At 37.3% G+C, this 19,822-nt stretch overlaps 1 protein-coding gene across 1 annotated transcript; it reads left to right on the plus strand.

The window, feature by feature from the left end:
- Positions 1-239: 239 nt before the first annotated feature.
- LOC149812767 (thiohydroximate-O-sulfate sulfur/sulfate-lyase (nitrile-forming) NSP5-like) lies at positions 240-4,060 on the plus strand. Its single transcript, XM_089992019.1, has 2 exons — positions 240-360; positions 2,623-4,060. The coding sequence occupies exons 1-2, from the start codon at positions 331-333 to the stop codon at positions 3,562-3,564; spliced, it is 972 nt and encodes a 323-aa protein (XP_089848145.1). The 5' UTR covers positions 240-330; the 3' UTR covers positions 3,565-4,060.
- The last annotated feature ends 15,762 nt before the right edge of the window (positions 4,061-19,822 follow it).

The raw sequence follows: 19,822 nt of genomic DNA on the forward strand, positions 1-19,822 counted from the left end.
TACTAGCCCTATCCACAGCACAATTTCGCCTTATCAACTCAAACACGCCTAAAATGACAGCAAACTCGATGCATTTTACAAGCTTCTGGGGGCATTGTTGTAGATACAAGAGAATCTATGACGAGTTTATCAGAACGTTGTTAACTATACCCAACTCTGTTGTCTATATATATGACAAATCCATCCACACCCAAAGACCCCGTTCTTGTTTTTGTTTTTGTTTTTGTGCCAACTGCCAAGTGTAGGTGGCCCATCAACTCTTCTGAGTGTCATACTCACCGGAAATTTTCCACGGCAGGTTTTCCGGCCAAATCTTCCCTACCAACGGCGATGGCCAAGTTTCAGGGGAAATGGGTGAAGGTTAGTTTTCATCATCTTCTTGTAATTATTGCAATCTTATTCACTCCCTGACAATATCATTGAAAAAACTGTGATGGCCGATCCTTTTTGCCACTTTCTCTTTCTCTTTCTCTTTTGATTCTCTTTTTCTATGAGATATTAGTGGTATGAACCAATGTTGTCAGTATCTGTGTGAATCAGCCGATTAGTGTTCGATACTTATTAGTCGATTAAGAACGATTTACTTGAGAATCGGTATCGATCAATTCACCTGAATCCTTGGCCTAACGATTACAACATTGTTATAAACCATGAATAAGGTCCCCAAAAGGAGGGGAGGTTCATTCTTGACCAAGAGAGTGAGATGATGGTGTCATTTTTATGCAGCGGACTGCTGCTGGCCCTCCATCTTGGCATTTCTCAAGATGGGCACCACACCCATCTCAATAAATGTCAAGATGGATGGCTGTCAGGCAGGTCGCTGCATGTCCACCAAGCATGCAGCCTCTTCTTGTAGATGTGTTTTGTTATTTCTTGTTGGTATAATATTGGTTAATGTCTGATCTACCGAACCACCGAGGTGGTATCCCATGTGGTAAGCGGGGTCTTGTGCCAAGCTTAAGGACCAGGTTCGAATCCCTCTGCCATATTGGGGCTTAAGAAATATCTGGTAAGGGACTGCTTATAACCCCAGCTTTTTTTTTAAAAAAAACTCTCTAGTCTACCGTACCCTCCAGTAGAAACATCCCAGTTTTAAGATCAAGCTTATGGATATAATCTACATGGTAAAAAAAAAAGTTCTCGAACGTCGATCACTTTATATGAGTAGATTTTTTTGAAGGGCATCAAATTTCAACGGACCACAATGCATCAAAAATTCATGATTGACAAATTCATGTTTTTACATCAAAATCACTCTATTTAAAATGCATTTCCTAGTAAATGGACCATGTTGAACACATCTGTGGGATTAAATTGATCAAATAAAACTTGCTCCCCATGAGTTTCAGCTGGAGAGTACGGTACTCTAGAGGCTAGACAGTATTTTCCCTTTCTTGTCAGACTTTTAATAGCCTTGGCCTGCTGGGTCACAAACTTGGCCCTGACCCCTGAGAACTGTAACTTACCCAAGCTTAATAAGAAAAAAGTGGATTTTTAAGGCTCAGGTGTGGTTTGACTTAATTGGTCTCAGACCCAGATGCCAAGCCCAGGGCCAGCAGCAACCTGACTGAGTATCAAAGATCATCAGGCTCCCCAGCCCTATGTGTCTCTCTGTTTGAAAGCTCACACAGCTAGGGTGCAACCAAATTAGGAAAAATGAAAAAAGTTTGTTGTCTACTCCCTTACTTTTTGTTGTATTCATCATCCATTTGCAAATAGGTATCCCCCACAGCAACGTAAAAGTACCTCACTATTTACATGGTTTTGTTTGGAAGAGTTTTTCAGTTTTTGGACTCTTATGAATCATAGTTTTGTTTGGAAGAGTTTTTCAGTTTTTGGACTCTTATGAATCATAGTTTTGTTTGGAAGAGTGTTCCAATTACTCTTATGAATCAATTTGTACAGTTTTCATGTTAATGATATGCTGCTTGTAACAATTTTTTTCAAGTATCTAATCTAGTCTTTCATGAAACGCACAGTTCATCTATATAGCTTAGAGTTTGGTGTCTACTAGAAATTTGCAACTCCAGCGCTCTTATGGTAGGGGGATTCAGAGTCATGATTCAGAGAGAAGAGAGTGAAAAAAAGTAAACCAGATAAGGCACTTTGTTATCCAGCTGAACTGACACATTGAACCAAGTCAATAGGTTGCCTTACTTTCACTGTCTTGGACTCTGCTCTAGTCATAGTCATAGATCATTTTCTTGATCTTCCACAGTCCAAACCTCTTTGCAGATGTTGATCTCGCAATAATATTGGATTTCCAATAAAAAAGCAGAAAGTAAACTTGAAAAATGAAAAACAAATGTGAAGAAAAATGAATTTCTTGAAAAATATTCACTCTGTTATGATTCTGATTTTTTCCCCTTTTTGTTTATCCTGAAATATTTTTTCATGTTGGAGTTAGAAAATAAAAAATACCCAGTGAAGTGGAAAAAGGCAATGTTATACACTCCAAATGCATAGCCCTCTTGGTGTCCATTAGTCCCATGCAGCTCAATCCAACAATGCACAGTTAGCTGCATCAAATGGTCATGGCTCATCAGCTATAGTGCCACAGCACAACACTCATATGCACAGATACACAACAAAATTACTTTGCTTTCTTTCTCTCTGTCATAGATGGAGCAAAAGGGTGATGGACCAGAAGCCAGGAGCTCTCATGCAGTGGCAATTGTAGGAATGAAGGCCTATGTGTTTGGAGGTGAGTTCGAGCCGCGTGTGCCAATTGACAACAAGATGTACGTCTTCGACCTCAATGAATCAGCATGGTCCATTGCACCAGTTACTGGGGACATACCCCCACCAAGGATTGGTATGATGATGGCCACAGTTGGGCATACCATCTATGTGTTTGGTGGCAGAGATGCTGATCACTCTGAACTCAATGAGCTCTACTCATTTGATACAGTAACCAAGCAATGGAAGCTTCTAACATCAGGTCAAACTGGCCCTACTAACAGGAGCTATCACTCTATGGCTGCTGATGAGCAGCATGTGTATGTCTTTGGAGGTTGTGGCATCAAAGGCAGGTTGAATGACTTGTGGTCTTATGATACTAAAGCTGGTCAGTGGATCTGTTATCCAGCACCAGGGGATGCCTGTAGACCAAGGGGAGGGCCTGGGCTAGCAGTGTGTGGTGGAAAAGTGTGGGTTGTGTATGGTTTTTCCGGCGAAGAGCTCGACGATGTCCACCGCTTCGACCCTGCAACTGGCGAGTGGAAGCAGGTTGAGACAGCAGGCGACAAGCCGAGCTCTCGCAGCATGTTCGCTGCTGTTGGTATTGGAAAGTATGTGGTAGTTTATGGGGGTGAGATAGATCCTAGTGATAAGGGTCATCTTGGTGCTGGGCAGTTCTCAGATGAGGCTTATGCTCTTGACACAGTGGCATTGGTGTGGATTAAGTTTAATGACAAAGGACCCGGAGAACATCCGGGTCCGCGCGGATGGTGTGCATTTTCAGGTGGGAGGAGTGCTGCTGGAGAAGGGATGCTGGTTTATGGAGGGAATTCTCCAACCAATGACAGGTTGGATGATATCTTCTTCTTCACTCCTTCACTTTGAATGTTGAGGAAGAATATGTGTGTAAAACTCCTGCCAAATAATCCGGTGTTGTTTTCTTTGTTTTCTCCAGCTTGTATTATGAACAATCACAATAATTCCACTTCTTTCTTTCTTTTGTATTGAGTCTGGGGTCTTTTGAGAACCTTTGGTCCTCTAAGATCCTCTGATCTACCATGGGCTTCAAGCCAAATCATGATCTCGGATCTGAGATCCAATCGAGGTAATCAAATACCCAGTGAGATTTTAATGCAAGCTTAACCAATCTTAATATGCTCTGGCTCAAGCTTCAATTCGGCTTGTTTAGGTAAATTGACTCTAAGTTGAGCCAGAACTCATATGGCCAATAGGAGGTATATAAGCAGTGATTTCAAATTCAAAGGTTAATCCTACTTTGGCTAATTTTTGTAAGGCAGGGTTTCTTCTTTTTTTCAAACAGACCCGAACTAAGGTCACCTATACTCACTGTTGAATTGAAATTCTTGTTCTGTATTTTAGTTTGACATGAGTGTGAGCTAGGTTTGGTTTGCTTCTACTTGTAGATTTCTAGTGTAGTAAGAAAATGATTGAGATTGTTAACAGAGGCGCATTCAGCTTTTTTTTTTAATGGAACTTTTCTTTTTGGATAACTGGGGAAAGCAACCTTCACTTACTGGCGAGCTCATTAGTGTAAGCCCACAAGCAGGGGCGTAGCTAGGATTCATGTGAGGGGGGGGGGGGGGGCAAACAGGGGTGTAGCAAAAAAAAGTTTATTTGTGTGATAGTCGGGGGTTCGGGGCAGCGCCCCCAAAAAAAAATTTGAGATAAAATAAAAAATGGCTACAATTATTAATAAAAATCTATTTCATATGGACAAATCAAACTATTTGCTGCAGTCAGGGCTGGGCTAGGACTGGGCTGGGCTACAAAAATGGATAAAAATCTATTTCATATGGAATCAGGGCTGGGCTAGGACTGTGCTTTTAAAAAAAAAATTACTGTTTCGGGAGGCAGGACTGGGCTGTAGCCCAGTCCTGCCCCCCCTTAGCTACGCCTTTGCTCACAAGGTCTCCGCTCATCTGGTAAGGTGAATTCTGAATGTCACCAAGTTGATGGGATGTCACAAGTTCAAAACCCACAGGTGGCATCACTTGCTGCATGGTCGAAGCTGGGGACCTCAAGTGTTTTACCAACCGGAGGCCAGACAAATTGTGGCCACTGATGGGTGGGTTTTCCCCTTGGATTGTCCAAAAAACAATCCCAATTTTTTGCCCACCAGGTAGCACGCCCAGTTTGAAACTCTCATGGTGTGCACACCCGTGGGTTTCGAATTAGTGACATCACCTCAACTTGATGGCATTCACAAGGTGCAAGATGCATTCAGTGTCTTTTCATGAAATAGAGAAAAATATAGAGTAGTTGCCAAAGCAGAGAAAATCGATTCATTGTTAAAGGCAAAATCTGTACGGGTGTTAAGTGGGTCAGTTAATCTGAAACTGAACCAAAGAAGCAGACTGGTCAGACCCAAGTTGACCCACTTCTAATGGAGTCATATGTAGGATCAGGTTAAAACTTGGTCTTACATGAATAATGAAGTCAGTTCTTGAGTGCATGTTTGGTAACCTCTCATGTGATTCAGAATCTCATGCAAATGAGTGAATGAATATCATTTGCACAACCAACCAAGCATTATAAAATGAAAATGAGAAATGGAATGTGATTTCAAATCACATTTTTGAACCAAACCACATGGTTGAATGTGACTCCAAATCACATGAGATGCAACCAAACATGCCTGATTGGATCTTATGGTGTGCTTCTGAACCAAACCTAATTCATACTGAATCCCTCTGCACCTGAACTGATTTAGACAACCAGCCATAGCAATCCTAACTGGTTCATATCCAAACAGACAGAAGTAGAATGGACTGATACCATAGTCACAAATCCCATTATCAGGATTTTCTCTGCAAAGAAAAATCTCGAGATAAATTAAAATTGATTGTTCTCTCGGAAAAAAAACTTGGAAAATTATTGGTATAATTAAATTTTAAAAATTTATAAGAAAATCTATAAATTTATAAGAAAACATTGAAAATACAATAAATATATAAAATATATAAATATTGCAATAATAATGTGATAATATCACGATATCTTCAAAATAAGTAATACCTTGAAAATATTGTATTTTTTCTCAATCTTATATCAGTTTTTGAAATCTAGTGATAAAATCAGTAGATTTTTAAAAGATGGCTGATATTTGTCTATGATTTATACCTAAACTACTCTAAACTTACATGAATATCCACACAAGAAATGCATTCATTAAGACCCATTTCCATTAGAACTCTTCAAAAATCATAGTTGGTTATTTTTGCTTGACCTTAGCAGGTAGATGTGTTTATCATTTCCTATTTACTAAAAAACATTTTTTGGTCAAATTGGTTTAATGAAATTACTTGAATACTTTATTAGATTTTAGTGAAATATTAGCAATTGAATTTTTTTAATTTAGAAAAAAACACGTCTGAGCATGAAAAATGCCTAATCTACTGCACGTTTTCTACTGAGTAGACTATGAAATACACCTACCAGTTCAAATTAAGACAAAAAACACATGAAACTGTGATTTACGAAGGGACCTAACAAAATGCACACTCCTCATATGTATTTATGTTCTATAATGTTATTCAAAATATATCTAGCAACCCCAAATTTATGAGGTTTGCTAGTCAAGTTCTGTCCTCTTAACCGAACTGACCCAACCCAATTGGGAGCATATATGCCTGGTTCACACCCATTGTAAATCATGCTTGAACTGTACAAGTCCAATTGGTTTTATGCTTGAATTAGTTTTCTAAACTATACACCTTAAATAATTACATCACAGTAATTTCAACTCGACACTTTAAAATTTTGAAAGTGGCACATACTATAAGCCCGTTTATAGCCAACCTAATACATTAGATCCAAATCCAATGACCCATATAAGTCTGAAATATATTTATACTAATACTGAACACAAACAGGATCAATATTGGCTTAGGTTTTACACTTGGTTTAGAATTAGGTTTAATCCATGTCATGAGGACACAAACATGAACCATTCCTAGATATAAGTTTTAGAGGGAGTTCACAATTTTTTTCTAGAAATAGGACACAAGGAATAAAATATTGTCTCCGTTTGTCGTGGTAGTGTGACATGTATCATGTCCCTAGATGAAAGTCTGAAAATGGTGTGTTCTTGTGACATAAGGTCTGATTAGGGATGGCAGTGGACTGGAGGAAAATGGGGCCCCGCCCTGCCTCACCCCGTTTGGACCGAAGATGGAGGACATGAAACAGGGATGGAGGCGGGGATGGTGGTTAAAATCAAAACCCATGCGGGAAAGGAGAAGGGGATGGACTTGTGCTTTTTCCTACCCTAACCCGTCCCTATCTTCAATCCCCGCATTGCCCCACCCGGCCCCACCCCGCCCCACCCCATCCCGTCCATGATCCTTCTTTAGGGATGGCAGTGGACTGAGGGAAAATGGGGCCCCACCCAGCCTCGCCCCATTTGGACTGGGGATGGAGGTTAAAATCAAGACCTGTGCGGGCATGGAGGGCAGGATTTATAAGTAACTGTGGCCATGTTTCACGAAATTGTTTCAACCGTTAAAGAAAGAGGAGGGCCCACTCTTTCTCTAACGATTGAGGTTGTGGCCTTATCCATAATGACCCTCTCATTCTGGATAAGCTCCAGGTGAAACAGGAAGTAGTTGCTGGGGTAAACGGCTACCTAAAGAGAGGTAAAATTCCCAGCAACCCTTCTCTATTTTAAGGAGAAGGGATTACTCACTGAGGCATGCGATGTGTGAGTAGAAACCTCCTTTGAAGCAGGCCGTTTACGATAACTAATCTCAAATCCTCTGATCTCTTCTTCACTTCGATCCTTCAGGATTTTGAGAAGGAGCGGGGGTGGAGACCTTGTCCCCCCGCCCCGGTTCACTGTCATCCCTAGGTCTGATACAAACTCAACCACCTATGCTTCCAAGAATCAAAGATTTACTTTTCACCACATATGTGTACATGTATATAGTTGATTCTATTAGGTTTAAAGATTTAAGTATGTTAAAATGATAAGCCAAGAAAAAAAATCTAAAACTTGAGGTTGAGCCGTCATCCCTTATGTATCTTGAGCATGACATGTACTACAATGATTAAATATTGTATATTTGCTTTGAATATATAAGGAAATCATAAAGGTGCTTAAAATTTTGATAATTATTCAAAAAGAGTTTAAATGATATAATTGTAAATTCATAACTATAAAATGGTAATAAGTTATTGTTGTGGGTGTCTTGAATTTGAAGACCATATACTAGGAATTTTCCTTGAGGTTTGTCATGGTAAAGAAGGGTGTAGGCCTATTCTATTTTCAAAAAAATTTATATGTTACTTAGGGTTTTTTTCTTTTATAGAAAGTTGTCTCTCTTCAAGGGAATTAGAGAACTTTGGGTATATTGGAGTTTTGGGGCTTTAAGAGTTTTTATATTGCTATTGTATTCAAAACATTTGGTTAGTAAATTTTTGCTCCATGTTTGCCCACAGACGTAGGCCTGACCGTCACACCACCTAAATTTGGTGCTCTTCTTTTTCCTCTTCTTTTTTATTTATTTGTAGTCTACTTCATTATGTTGGTGGTTCTCACTTTGCATAACAGTTATTGCACTAATTAAAAAATACAATTGAATAAAGCTAATGTGGCGTTTTGTGTTACTACCAAATCATTACAAACACATGTATGTGAAAATGAAATTTCAAGTAAACATGACTTTTATGATTAAGAATAGTAACAATTATTTATGCAACTCTAATTTTTTTAAGATAATATCTTGTAATCTTCACAAGTCATAAAAATACTTATAATACTTGAGTGCAATATATAATTATTTAGTAGTTTTTTAGATTATAAAATAAATAAATATAAAATTTAATGAAAAAAACAAAAATAATTGGAAATTAATAATTTCAATAAAAATAAAAATAAAAAATTGGAAGAAGCAAAAACTAGAAAGAAATTAAATACAAATTTAAAAAGAAAGAAATCATCTTACTTATTGTAGACTCTTTTTCTTTATAAATATTATGTAATTTCAATATTATGATAGTGTAGGGGTAAAAGAACAAAATGAAAGTGAACTTTTAAAGGTAATAATGTAAAAAATCAAAGAACTAAAATATAATTTTTATATAAAAAATACAAATATTAAATGACATAAAATTGAATATGCTTTTTTAAAATTAAAATTTGTTTTAAAGAAAATAAAATCAAAAGATTTGTTTAAATAAAAAATCAAAAAAAAATTAAGTAAATAAAAAAACCTTTTTAATGGTTATAAAATACAACAACAACAACAACTACGCCTTCATCCCAAAACAATTGGGGTCAGCGATATGAACCAAAAAAGAAATTCATTTTGGGTCTTCCACATGAATCCTTTTCCTCCAATCATTTCTATCCAACGCCATGTCCTCGGTGAGGTTCAAAGCATTCATATCCTTTCCTATCATCTCCATCCAAGTCTTCCTAGGCCTACCCCGACCTCTTTTAACTAATATATTTTCCCATTTCTCCAACCTTCTAACTGGAGCATCATTAGGCCTTCGCCGAATATGTCCAAACCACCGTAAACGATTCTCTCGCATCTTATTTTCAATGGGTGCAACACCTACCTTCTTACGTATCTCTTCGTTCCGAATCTTATCTTTTATTGTATTTCCACACATTTATCTAAGCATCCGCATCTCAGCTACACTCATTTTTTGAATATGATGTCTCTTGGCAGCCCAACATTCCGTACCATATAGTAAAGCGGGTCTAATAGTCGTCCTATAAAACTTTCCCTTCAACCGCAATGGCATTCTACGATCGCACAGCACTCCAGTAGCACTTTTCCATTTCATCCACCCAACCTTTATCCTATGATTTACATCTCCATCAATTTCTCCATACTTTTGAATGATGGATCCCAAATATTTGAAATAATCATTCACTGGTATATCTTGCTCACCAAGCTTCACTACACTCCCATCCCTACTTCGTTGTTTACTAAACCGACATTCCATATATTCAGTCTTACTCTTACTCAACTTAAAACCTCTAGCTTCCAATGTTTGTCTCCATAATTCTAACTTAGCATTAACCCCAGCTCTAGACTCATCAATCAAAACAATATCATCAGCAAACAACATACACCACGGTACATTTTCTTGAATTGATCTCGTAAGCTCATCCATCACTATCGCAAATAGGAAAGGGCTTAAAGCAGATCCTTGATGTAACCCAACCGTTATCGGAAAATTGGTTGTCACCCCTCCACAAGTGCGGACATTGGTTACTACTCCTTCATACATATCTTTAATTATACTAATGTACTTGAGAGAAACACCTTTCTTCATCATTGTCCACCAGAGAACGTCCCTAGGTACTCTATTGTATGCCTTCTCTAAATCAATAAAAACCATATGCAAATCTTTGTTCCTCTCTCTATATCTTTCAATAAGTTGTCTAAGAAGATGTATAGCTTCCATAGTTGATCTTCCAGGCATAAAACCAAATTGATTCTCTGATATCATGACAACCTTCCTCAACCTAGACTCAATCACCCTCTCCCAAAGTTTCATAGTATGACTCATGAGTTTTATACCACGATAATGGTTATAAAATAAAATAAATAAATTCTTAGAGGGAACAAAAGTTCCCAAACACTTGTGAGGTTTCAAATACCTGTCATAGGTCAAGGATACCAATGTATCAATAAGAGCTCTCTTGATATTTGCATCAAGAGATGATAAGATAAGACACACACACACAAAGATGTTGACAGAATTAATGAAGCATTAAACTCTATATATATTGGATACATGCAATAAACCATGATAATTTTCCACCAACATTAACTAAATCTGAAAAGAAAAAAAATCAAAAGCCATCAATTCGTGCAATGAGAAATCTGCAAATATAATAAAGCGTGATTGCATATTGTAACATGAAAATCATGCTAATGTTATTTGAGGGAGGCAATAGTGTGATATTTCTTCTATTTAGCTTTTCAAATTAAAAATAAAATGTTTCATTGCTTCAAATGAATATGTATCAATAATTCCAACATGGCCAGACTATTCCAAAAAGATCATCGGCCACATGATATGATGGCATAATAAACACCATCTTGTAGTCATGAAACATAGAAGACTAATAATTATGTCTAGAGAATAAACATTTCCAAAATAAAAAATGAATTAGTAAGAATTGCTCATAAAAAGTAGCAGACCAATAGCATTTGTTTCCTAAAGTAGAAACATTTCCCAAAATGACACATGAGTTCATAGGAATTACTTATCACAAATGCCTACAAGTTTGTGAGCATGTATTGTTTAAAGTGATCATGTTTGAAATGCACCTGACATAAAACTTGCCAACACAATAAATTAATCAATGAAAATTTTTGAATGCACAACTTTGAAAGAAAACACATGTCATGTTATTTAGGATTGATAAGGAATTAACAGATCAGGTTCAACCAAATCCACCAGATACAAATCCAAACCCAAGGGTGCCACTCAGGTCATCCAGAACTTGTGCAGATAAAAGCTCTGTAAGGACAGACAACAAAAAAGAGGGTTCAACTCTAGATGGTAAACACATCATAGCCTTATTGGGACTACATTTCATTAAGAAAGTCATGCAAATCAATTAAGCTCAAGTAAGCTAGAGAGGATTCATAATCCTATAATTAATCAAGATGTATTTATAATTGAGAAGGACTTTGTTAATATAAATCAAGAGACCCGAGAGGCATGTGAGACTCCTCCAGAGGGACATGTAACTCTGTTATAAATATTGGTGCAATGGAACCTTTCATCTCAGTTAGTGTAAAAAAAGATAGAGAGAGAAATCTTGTTCTATCATGAACGTAGATCCTTCCTGGATCAAACCATGTTAAAATCTTGCCTTGTGTGATTGTTGAGTGTTCTCTTTCATGGTATCAGAGTTAATCATTTTTACATGCGACGTGTGAGCATTTGTCTTCATCACTATGGTTCTAGCAGATCTTCTACCTCTCTTTTGTCGTATTGTTCTGGATGGCTGAAAACAACAACTCTATATCAGGTTTGAATAATCATTTCTCTTTTATTCCTTCTCCAAGAAGCCTACAACACTTTTTGTCAGTGAAATTGTCTACCAATAAATTTTTTGTCGGAGTCTCAATTTATCTCACTATTGAAAAGTTACAATTTAATGGGGTTTGTGGATGGGTCAAAACCTTGTCCAAACATGTTTATCATGGAGCCTAATAAAGAGGCTAGAAAGAATCCGACATTTGAGGAATGGGAGAGATGGATCATTTTTTGCTAAGTTAGATCATGTTTAAAGACATGATACATTGTCAAGTCATGGGCTTGACCACATCATACAATGTGTAAAACACACTGAGAAAAACATATGTTGCACATTGTAGGGCTCGTGTTTAGCAGCTCAAGTCCCATCTATAGAATCTAAAAAAAGGGGATAGATAATATTACAAATTATATTCATAAGGCTAAAAGTTTAGCCCAGACTATGGTGGGAAAGCCAATTTCTAATGAAGGTTTCACTATGCATATTTTTTTATCTCCCAATGAGTATGGTTCTTTAAGAATAATTTTAAACACTTGTGATGATCTGTTTTTCTCTCATGATTTATTGGGGATTCTTTTGGTGCATGAGGGACAGATACATGAACAGGCGGATCTAGAATCTCTTATGGCCAATTTTATTTTTCATCAAAGTAATCCTACTCAGCTCCTTGAAATCGTGGATTTAACTCCTCTAGAGGAAGAGGTAGAGGACGGCAAAAATCCAATAATCTCATAATTTGTCACTCATTTGGTAATCACGGCCACATAGTTGCAAATTATTATACTACGTGTCTAGCATGCCGAAAGCAAGGACATGGAGCTCTACAATGCAAAGTATTCAAAGTGCAGAAAGATATCACTCATGAAGCCTACAATGCCACCATAAGGGACCCAATAGATGATAGAGCTTGGTTCCAAACTCTAGAGTGATGCACCATGTTACAGTAGATTTGAACAATCTTTCACTTCAATCATAATACCAGGGACATGATCATATTAAAATTGGCAATGGCTCTCACTTGAAGATTTATCATATCGATAACTTTGTCTTAAGTTATTCTGGCTCCAAATATCTGCTTAGTAATATTCTTCATGTCCATTCTATTACAAGAAACTTGTTATCCGTTCAAAAAATTACTAAAGACAATGTCTTTTTCTTGAATTTCATCATGATCAATGTTTTGTAGGGGTGGGCAACGTGCCCAGCGGCCCCATGTGGCAAGTCGTTCCGACCCGCAATGGGCCGAGTTTGGGTCAAGATTTTAGGCTTGGACTTGTTAGGTACCAGATTGAAACCTAGCCCATTATATATGTGGGTTGGGCCCGAGCCAGCCCGATGGGCTTGAGTTATTTATTATTTTTTTAATAATATAAATATTTTAAAAATTAACTATTACATAGTGGTGGGCAATTAACATTAACAATTTAACTTGGTAACTATTACTATTTACCTAATTAGTTGCATTAATTTATGAAAAGTAGAAAGATAATTAGTTGGGTACATTGGAAGTTGGGAACTTGTAAATTATTACTATTTACAAATGGATTTGAGTCGGGCCAGGCCGGACCCATCCCACTTCACATTGGGCCAATGGGTTGGGTCATGGATTACTCTTCAAACCTGAGACTATTAAGAATTGGGCCAAAACCCAGTCTGTTAGTAAACAGGTCGGCCCACACTTAAAGCCTGGCAAATCGAGCTCTAAATGGGCCCGAGCCGGGCCAAGTTGATGCCCACCTCTAGTGGTTTGTGAAGAATCACAAAATGGGAAAAGCAATATTGTAGGGTACCAATTAACAAGGGCTCTACATATTAGATATCTCCAGGGTAGATCAAACAGTGATGAATCTTCATGCGTCAGCATATGTTGGAGAATGGGCATCTCTTGATCAGTGGCACAAAAGTTTTGGACATCCATCTTTTCATATTGTTAGTGAGATTTTGCATAACCATAATTTTTCTTTCGCACATAATAATATTAGCTCATTGTGTGAGGCTTGTCAAAAGGATAAAAGTTATAATTTACCCTTTAATTGTTCCATGCATAGAGTTAAAAGACCTTTTGAAATAGTTTATTCTGATGTTTGGGGACCTTCCTTTGTTTCTAGTGGTAAAGGATATTTATATTATATGAGTTTTATGGATGCTTTTTTTAGGTTTACTTGGTTATATGTTTTTGAAAGAAAATATTAAGTCTTTTATGTGTTTCAAAGCTTTCAGAAATTGGTTGAGAACAAACTTGGTTGTCAGATCAAATCCCTCCAAACTGATTGAAGAGGAGAATATAGACTTTTTGCTGCCTATTTAAAAACTTGTGGCATTGGACATCGTGTTATCTATCCACACACACATGAACAAAATGGTTGTGTGAAAAGGATATTTTTGTCTGGATCCTATGACTGAGAAAATCATTGCTAGTCAAAATGTCTAATTTGATGAACAAGTTTTCTTTATCAAAAATTAGTTTCATCAATCCCTAAAATAACTACTCCTAGTATATCATCATGTATACCCATACCAAACCTAGTTCTTCATCCTAATTCATAAGCAGTCCTTACACCCTCTATCTTATCCTCTTTGGATCAGGCAACAAATTTGCCTATGCCAACTATTGAACCTACCCAGCCTATGTCCCCCTTGCATGCACCTGTACAATCGTCCTCTGCTCCCCAAGCCAATAGACTTCACATTATGGTCACTAGATCACAAACAAATTATTTAAAACCAAAATCCTTTCTTGCAACTAGATATCTCATACACTCTACTTCTCAGTGAATTGTCCCAAGAAAGTGAACTAACATGTTTCTCTCAAGCACAAAAAGTACTTTATTGGCATCATGCTATGACAGAGGAGTTCAATGTGTTGTTCAAAAATGGCACATGGAGTCTTGTTCACCATCAACCTAATGTTAATGTTATTGGTTGCAAATGAATTTATAAGATTTAAGAGATGGGTTGATGGTACTTTGAAAAGGTTTAAAGCTCATTTGCTCGCAAAAGGTTATAGTCAAGAGAAATATATTGACTACTTTGAAACTTTTAGCCCAGTGGTCAAACTGCCAACAATTATAATCGTCCTTACTATTGTGTTTTCTCTTTGGTGGCCCATACAACAACTTGATGTTCATAATGTTTTTTTGCATGGGATATTATATGAGGAAGTCTACATATCTCAACCATAAGGATTTCTGGATTCGCAGTATTTCAACCATGTATGTAAATTACACAAGGTACTTTATGGTTTGAAACAAGCACCTAGAGCATGGAACTAGCGATTGAGTATTTTTCTCACTAGTATTGGCCTCTATTATTTTTTCAGTTGACACATCTCTATTTGTGCTTTAGCGTGATTCTATGTGAGTGTATATTTTAATTTATGTTGATGATATAATTGTTACTGACAGTTCCAAAAAACTACTTACAAGCCATTATTCAAAAGTTGGGAGATGAGTTTACTCTTAAGAATTTGAGTCTTGTACATTACTTTTTCGGGAATTGAATCTACAGTTACCTTAGCAAGCTTATATTTGACTCAACAAAAGTACATGTTGAACTTATTGAATCATACTAACATGACTTATGCAAATCCATTTACCGCTCTTATGGCTTCCTCTATAAAATTGCCTTTGCATGATGGGTATCGCTTGCAAGATCCAACAATGAATTGTCAAGTTATAGGTGCTTTGCACTAATTTACTTTAACTCGGCCTGGTATTGCTTTTGCAGTCAATAAAGTTTGTTAGTTTATGCATCAACCCACTATTGTCCACCGGATGACTATTAAAAGGATTTTGCGTTATATAATGCACACACTGCAATTCAGGTTACTCATCCCTAAGTGTGCTCAATTTCACATCTCTGCATTTTCATATGCCGATTTAGCTGGTAGCATTGATGATTGCCATTCCACCGAGGGATTTGCAGTGTTCTTGGAAGGTTCTCTTATTTTCTGGTCAACCTAGAAGCAATCAACTGTTGCATGTTCCAGTACTGAGTTTAATATAGGGCCTTATCAAACATTGTTATTGAGGTCCTTTGGCTTTCCTACTTACTTTGAGATCTTCATATTTTTATATCTGCTTGTCGATTTTGTGGTGTGATAACATTGGTGTCCTACTTGTCTACTAACCTGATTTTTCATAATCTCACCAAGCATATTGATATTGATGTGCATTTTATTTGAGATCATGTAACTAAAGAACACATTTTTGTGAAGTATATTTCATCTGCAGATCAGATTATAGATCTTATGACAAAGCCAGTTCCAACATTTCGATTTATTCTACTTTATACCAAGCTAACACCCTCTCTAGGTCATTGAACTTGAGGGGGCTGTTAGGGTATGTTTGATGGCTTGTCAAGGGTTGGACGAAATGAACAAAAGAGACAGAACTGAATATTGGTTATGTTCGTTCCGTAACAACTGTTCCAAGTTCAACGTTTGTTTGGACTGTACTCAGATGCCATGTTCCAAATGTCTGATGTTTGATGATGGTGGACTCAGATGCTATGTTATAAATTGCAACAGAAATTGCAAAAAGTCATAGGCTCATAGCAGGTTCATGATCTAGCAATGTTTTGACAAGAATGGGCACAAGTTTAGACGCAAAAGAGTAAACTTTCACCTTCAATTGATAAATATTTATGATACAGAAAGCATATATAAAAAACTAACACAAAAATAAGTTCATAAAAACCACAAATCCCTGTATAAGTTCATAAAAATCACAAAAATAATACATTTATCAATGCAAGTCATCGAAAACTAACACAGAATATTTGGCATATGCCTCTATCAGAAATCATGTTATCAAACAACCAACAGAAGACAAACTACCACTTTTGTGGTTGCTGATAAACTCTGATTCTGAATGCCTCATAAAAAATCATGACCAAGAAATGATTAACAAACAATTTAGATGGGATAATTCCAAAGGCCCACCTGAAAATGAAGCCACAGACAATTGGCACGACCAGACTTGAAATAATAACACAATGAGCATGAATAATATCCACAAAATTCCTGCCACAAGAACCAGTCTTAGGAAATTCTTCTTCCAAACAAGCTTCAATGGAGATTCTTGAAAGCGCTAATCAAGAAGAAAATACAAAAAAGAAAGAAGAATAATGAAGAAGAGGATCATCAAAGAAATTAGAAAAAAAGCCTTAATTAAGCAAAAATCAAAAAAAGAAAAAGAACGAACAAGAGAAGAAGAAGAAGAAGAAGAAGAAGGGGGGCAAGCGGCCACGCCTCTTCGCCGAGAGAGAGCGCTCCGCCCCTCCGGTTGCTGCTTAGGAGAGAGAGACAGTTTTAACTTTTAAGAGAGAGGGTCAGGCGCGAAAGAGAGGGTCGGCTGCCACCCGCTGCCAAAGGGACGCCTCCTTTTGGCGCCGGAGGCGGTGGTGCTGCGCCCGCCGATGCATTTTTTTTCATCCCCTCCGTTCCTATTCTTTTTGTAACAAGGGGGGAGGTGGATAAACAATTACAAACATTTATGGATGCGGTGGATGCGGTGGATGCGCGGAACGTCATCCGTCGCTTCCAACGTTTGTTGAATTTGGTTGTTTCCAGTGGAATTTTTGTCTGAATCCCGTTGGGAACGGCGTATCAAACATGCCCTTAAGGAACTAGTGGATCAAGTTTAACTAGACTCGCCAGACGCATATCCAAACTCAAGGGCATCATTCAGGTCATCCAGAACTTGTGCAAATAAGAGCTTTGCAAGGATAGACAACAAGAAAGAGAGTTCAACTCAAGATGATAAACATGTCAGCCTCCTGGAGAGTCCTATTGGGACTACACTTCAAAAAGAGAGCCCTTATAAGGATCAATTAAGCTCAAACAAGTTGGAGAGGATTCAAGCTTGTAATTAATCAAGATGTATTTGTAATTGAAGACTATCGTGGTATAAAACTCATGAGTCATACTATGAAACTTTGGGAGAGGGTGATTGAGTCTAAGTTGAGGAAGGTTGTCATGATATCGGAGAATCAATTTGGTTTTATGCTTGGAAGATCAACTATGGAAGCTATCCATCTTCTTAGATAACTTATTGAGTGAAATGGAGAGAGGAACAAAGATTTGCATATGGTTTTTATTGATTTGAAGAAGGCATACGATAGAGTACCTAGAGACGTTCTCTGGTGAACAATGATGAAGAAAGGTGTTTCTCTCAAGTACATTAGTATAATCAAAGATATGTATGAAGGAGTAATAACCAATGTCCGCACTTGTGGAGGGGTGACAACCAATTTTCCTATAACGGTTGGGTTACATCAAGGATATGCTTTAAGCCCTTTCCTATTTTCTATAGTGATGGATGAGCTTACGAGATCAATGCAAGAAAATGTATCATGGTGTATGTTTTTTGCTGATGATATTGTTTTGATTGATGAGTCTAGAGCTGGGGTTAATGCTAAGTTAGAATTATGGAGACAAACATTGAAAGCAAGAGGTTTTAAGTTGAGTAAGAGTAAGACAGAATACATGGAATGTCGGTTTAGTAAGCAACAAAGTAGTGATGGGAGTGTAGTGAAGCTTGGTGAGCAAGAAATACCGGTGGATGATTGTTTCAAATATTTGGGATCTATCATTCAAAAGTATAGAGAAATTGATGGAGATGTAAATCATAGGATAAAGGTTGGGTAGATGAAATGGAAAAGTGCAACTGGAGTGTTGTGCGATCGTAGAATGTCATTGCGGTTGAAGGAAAAGTTTTATAGGATGACTATTAGGCCCGCTTTACTATATGGTACCGAGTGTTGTGATGCCAAGAGACATCATATTCAAAAAATGAGTGTAGCTGAGATGTGTTTGCTGAGATGGATGTGTGAAAATACAATAAAAGATAAGATTCAGAACGAGAAGATACGTAAGAAGGTAGGTGTTGCACCCATTAAAAATAAGATGAGAGAGAAACATTTATGATGGTTTGGACATATTCGGAGAAGGCCTAATGATGCTCCAGTTAGAAGGATGGAGAAATGGGAAAATATATTAGTTAAAAGAGGTCGGGGTAGGCCTAGGAAAACATGGATGGAGGTGATAGGAAAGGATATGAATGTTTTGAACCTCACCGAGGACATGGCATTGGAAAGAAATGATTGGAGGAGAAGGATTCATGTGGAAGACCCAGAATGATTTTCTTTTTTGGTTCATATCGCCCACCCCAATTGTTTTGGGATGAAGGCGTAGTTGTTGTTGTTGTTGTTGTTGTTGTTGTATGTGTAATTGAGGACTCTGTTAATGTAAATCAAGAGACCCAAGAGGCGTATAAGACTCCTCCTCAGGGGCATGTAACCATGATATAAATTGGTGCAATGGAACCTCTCATCTCAGTTGTTGTAAAAAGAGAAATTTTGTTCTATCGTGGACTTAGATCATTCCAGGATCGGACCACGTTAAAATCTTGTCTTGTGTGATTACTGAGTGTTCTCTTTTAAGGATATGACAATCATGATAATAAACAATGTCATCTTAAGTCAGATTTGACAAGGAAATTACTAAATAATCTGGTGATACAAAATAATAAGGTGATAATCCTTAGATGTTATTGCCCCAAGATATTCTTCCCCTAGCTTCCAAGATATTGCACAACATTTGGATGATTACATTGCTACAGCATTTCAATCTCACCATGAATTTCTTTATACCCAAGGGATGCCAATAGAAAGGTTTGTTATGAAAACATAGATTTGGAACTTACCTTTTTGTTAGGTAAATTTAGGAATATATAGATTCATTTTGTACAACACCATATCAATATATGGCCCACACACTAGCCAAACTAGCATTTGTAGATGAGGAGAGCCAATGGGTTAATCAACCCCTAGATTGGCGTCCATTTTATGATGATTGTATAATTTTGTTTATACTCTAATTCACTTGTAGGTATGCCTAACCTCAACTTGCCTTGAAAAAAAATAATGATGCCAATATGAACAAGTTGTGTACAACAATTCAATGCCTCATCTTGGAACTTGCACTGCCACACCTTTCACTTTCAAAGTGCACGCAGTTACATTCACCCGTACAACCAAACAAGAGAAGTTGGCAAAATTCAATTCAATTCTTTTTTGCCTTTTCAAAGAGTAGTGATAGAACTTTTCTCT

Source organism: Nuphar pumila, chromosome 16, assembly GCF_984573655.1.
Source record: "Nuphar pumila chromosome 16, dmNupPumi1.hap1.1, whole genome shotgun sequence".
Classification (NCBI taxonomy): Eukaryota; Viridiplantae; Streptophyta; class Magnoliopsida; order Nymphaeales; family Nymphaeaceae; genus Nuphar; species Nuphar pumila.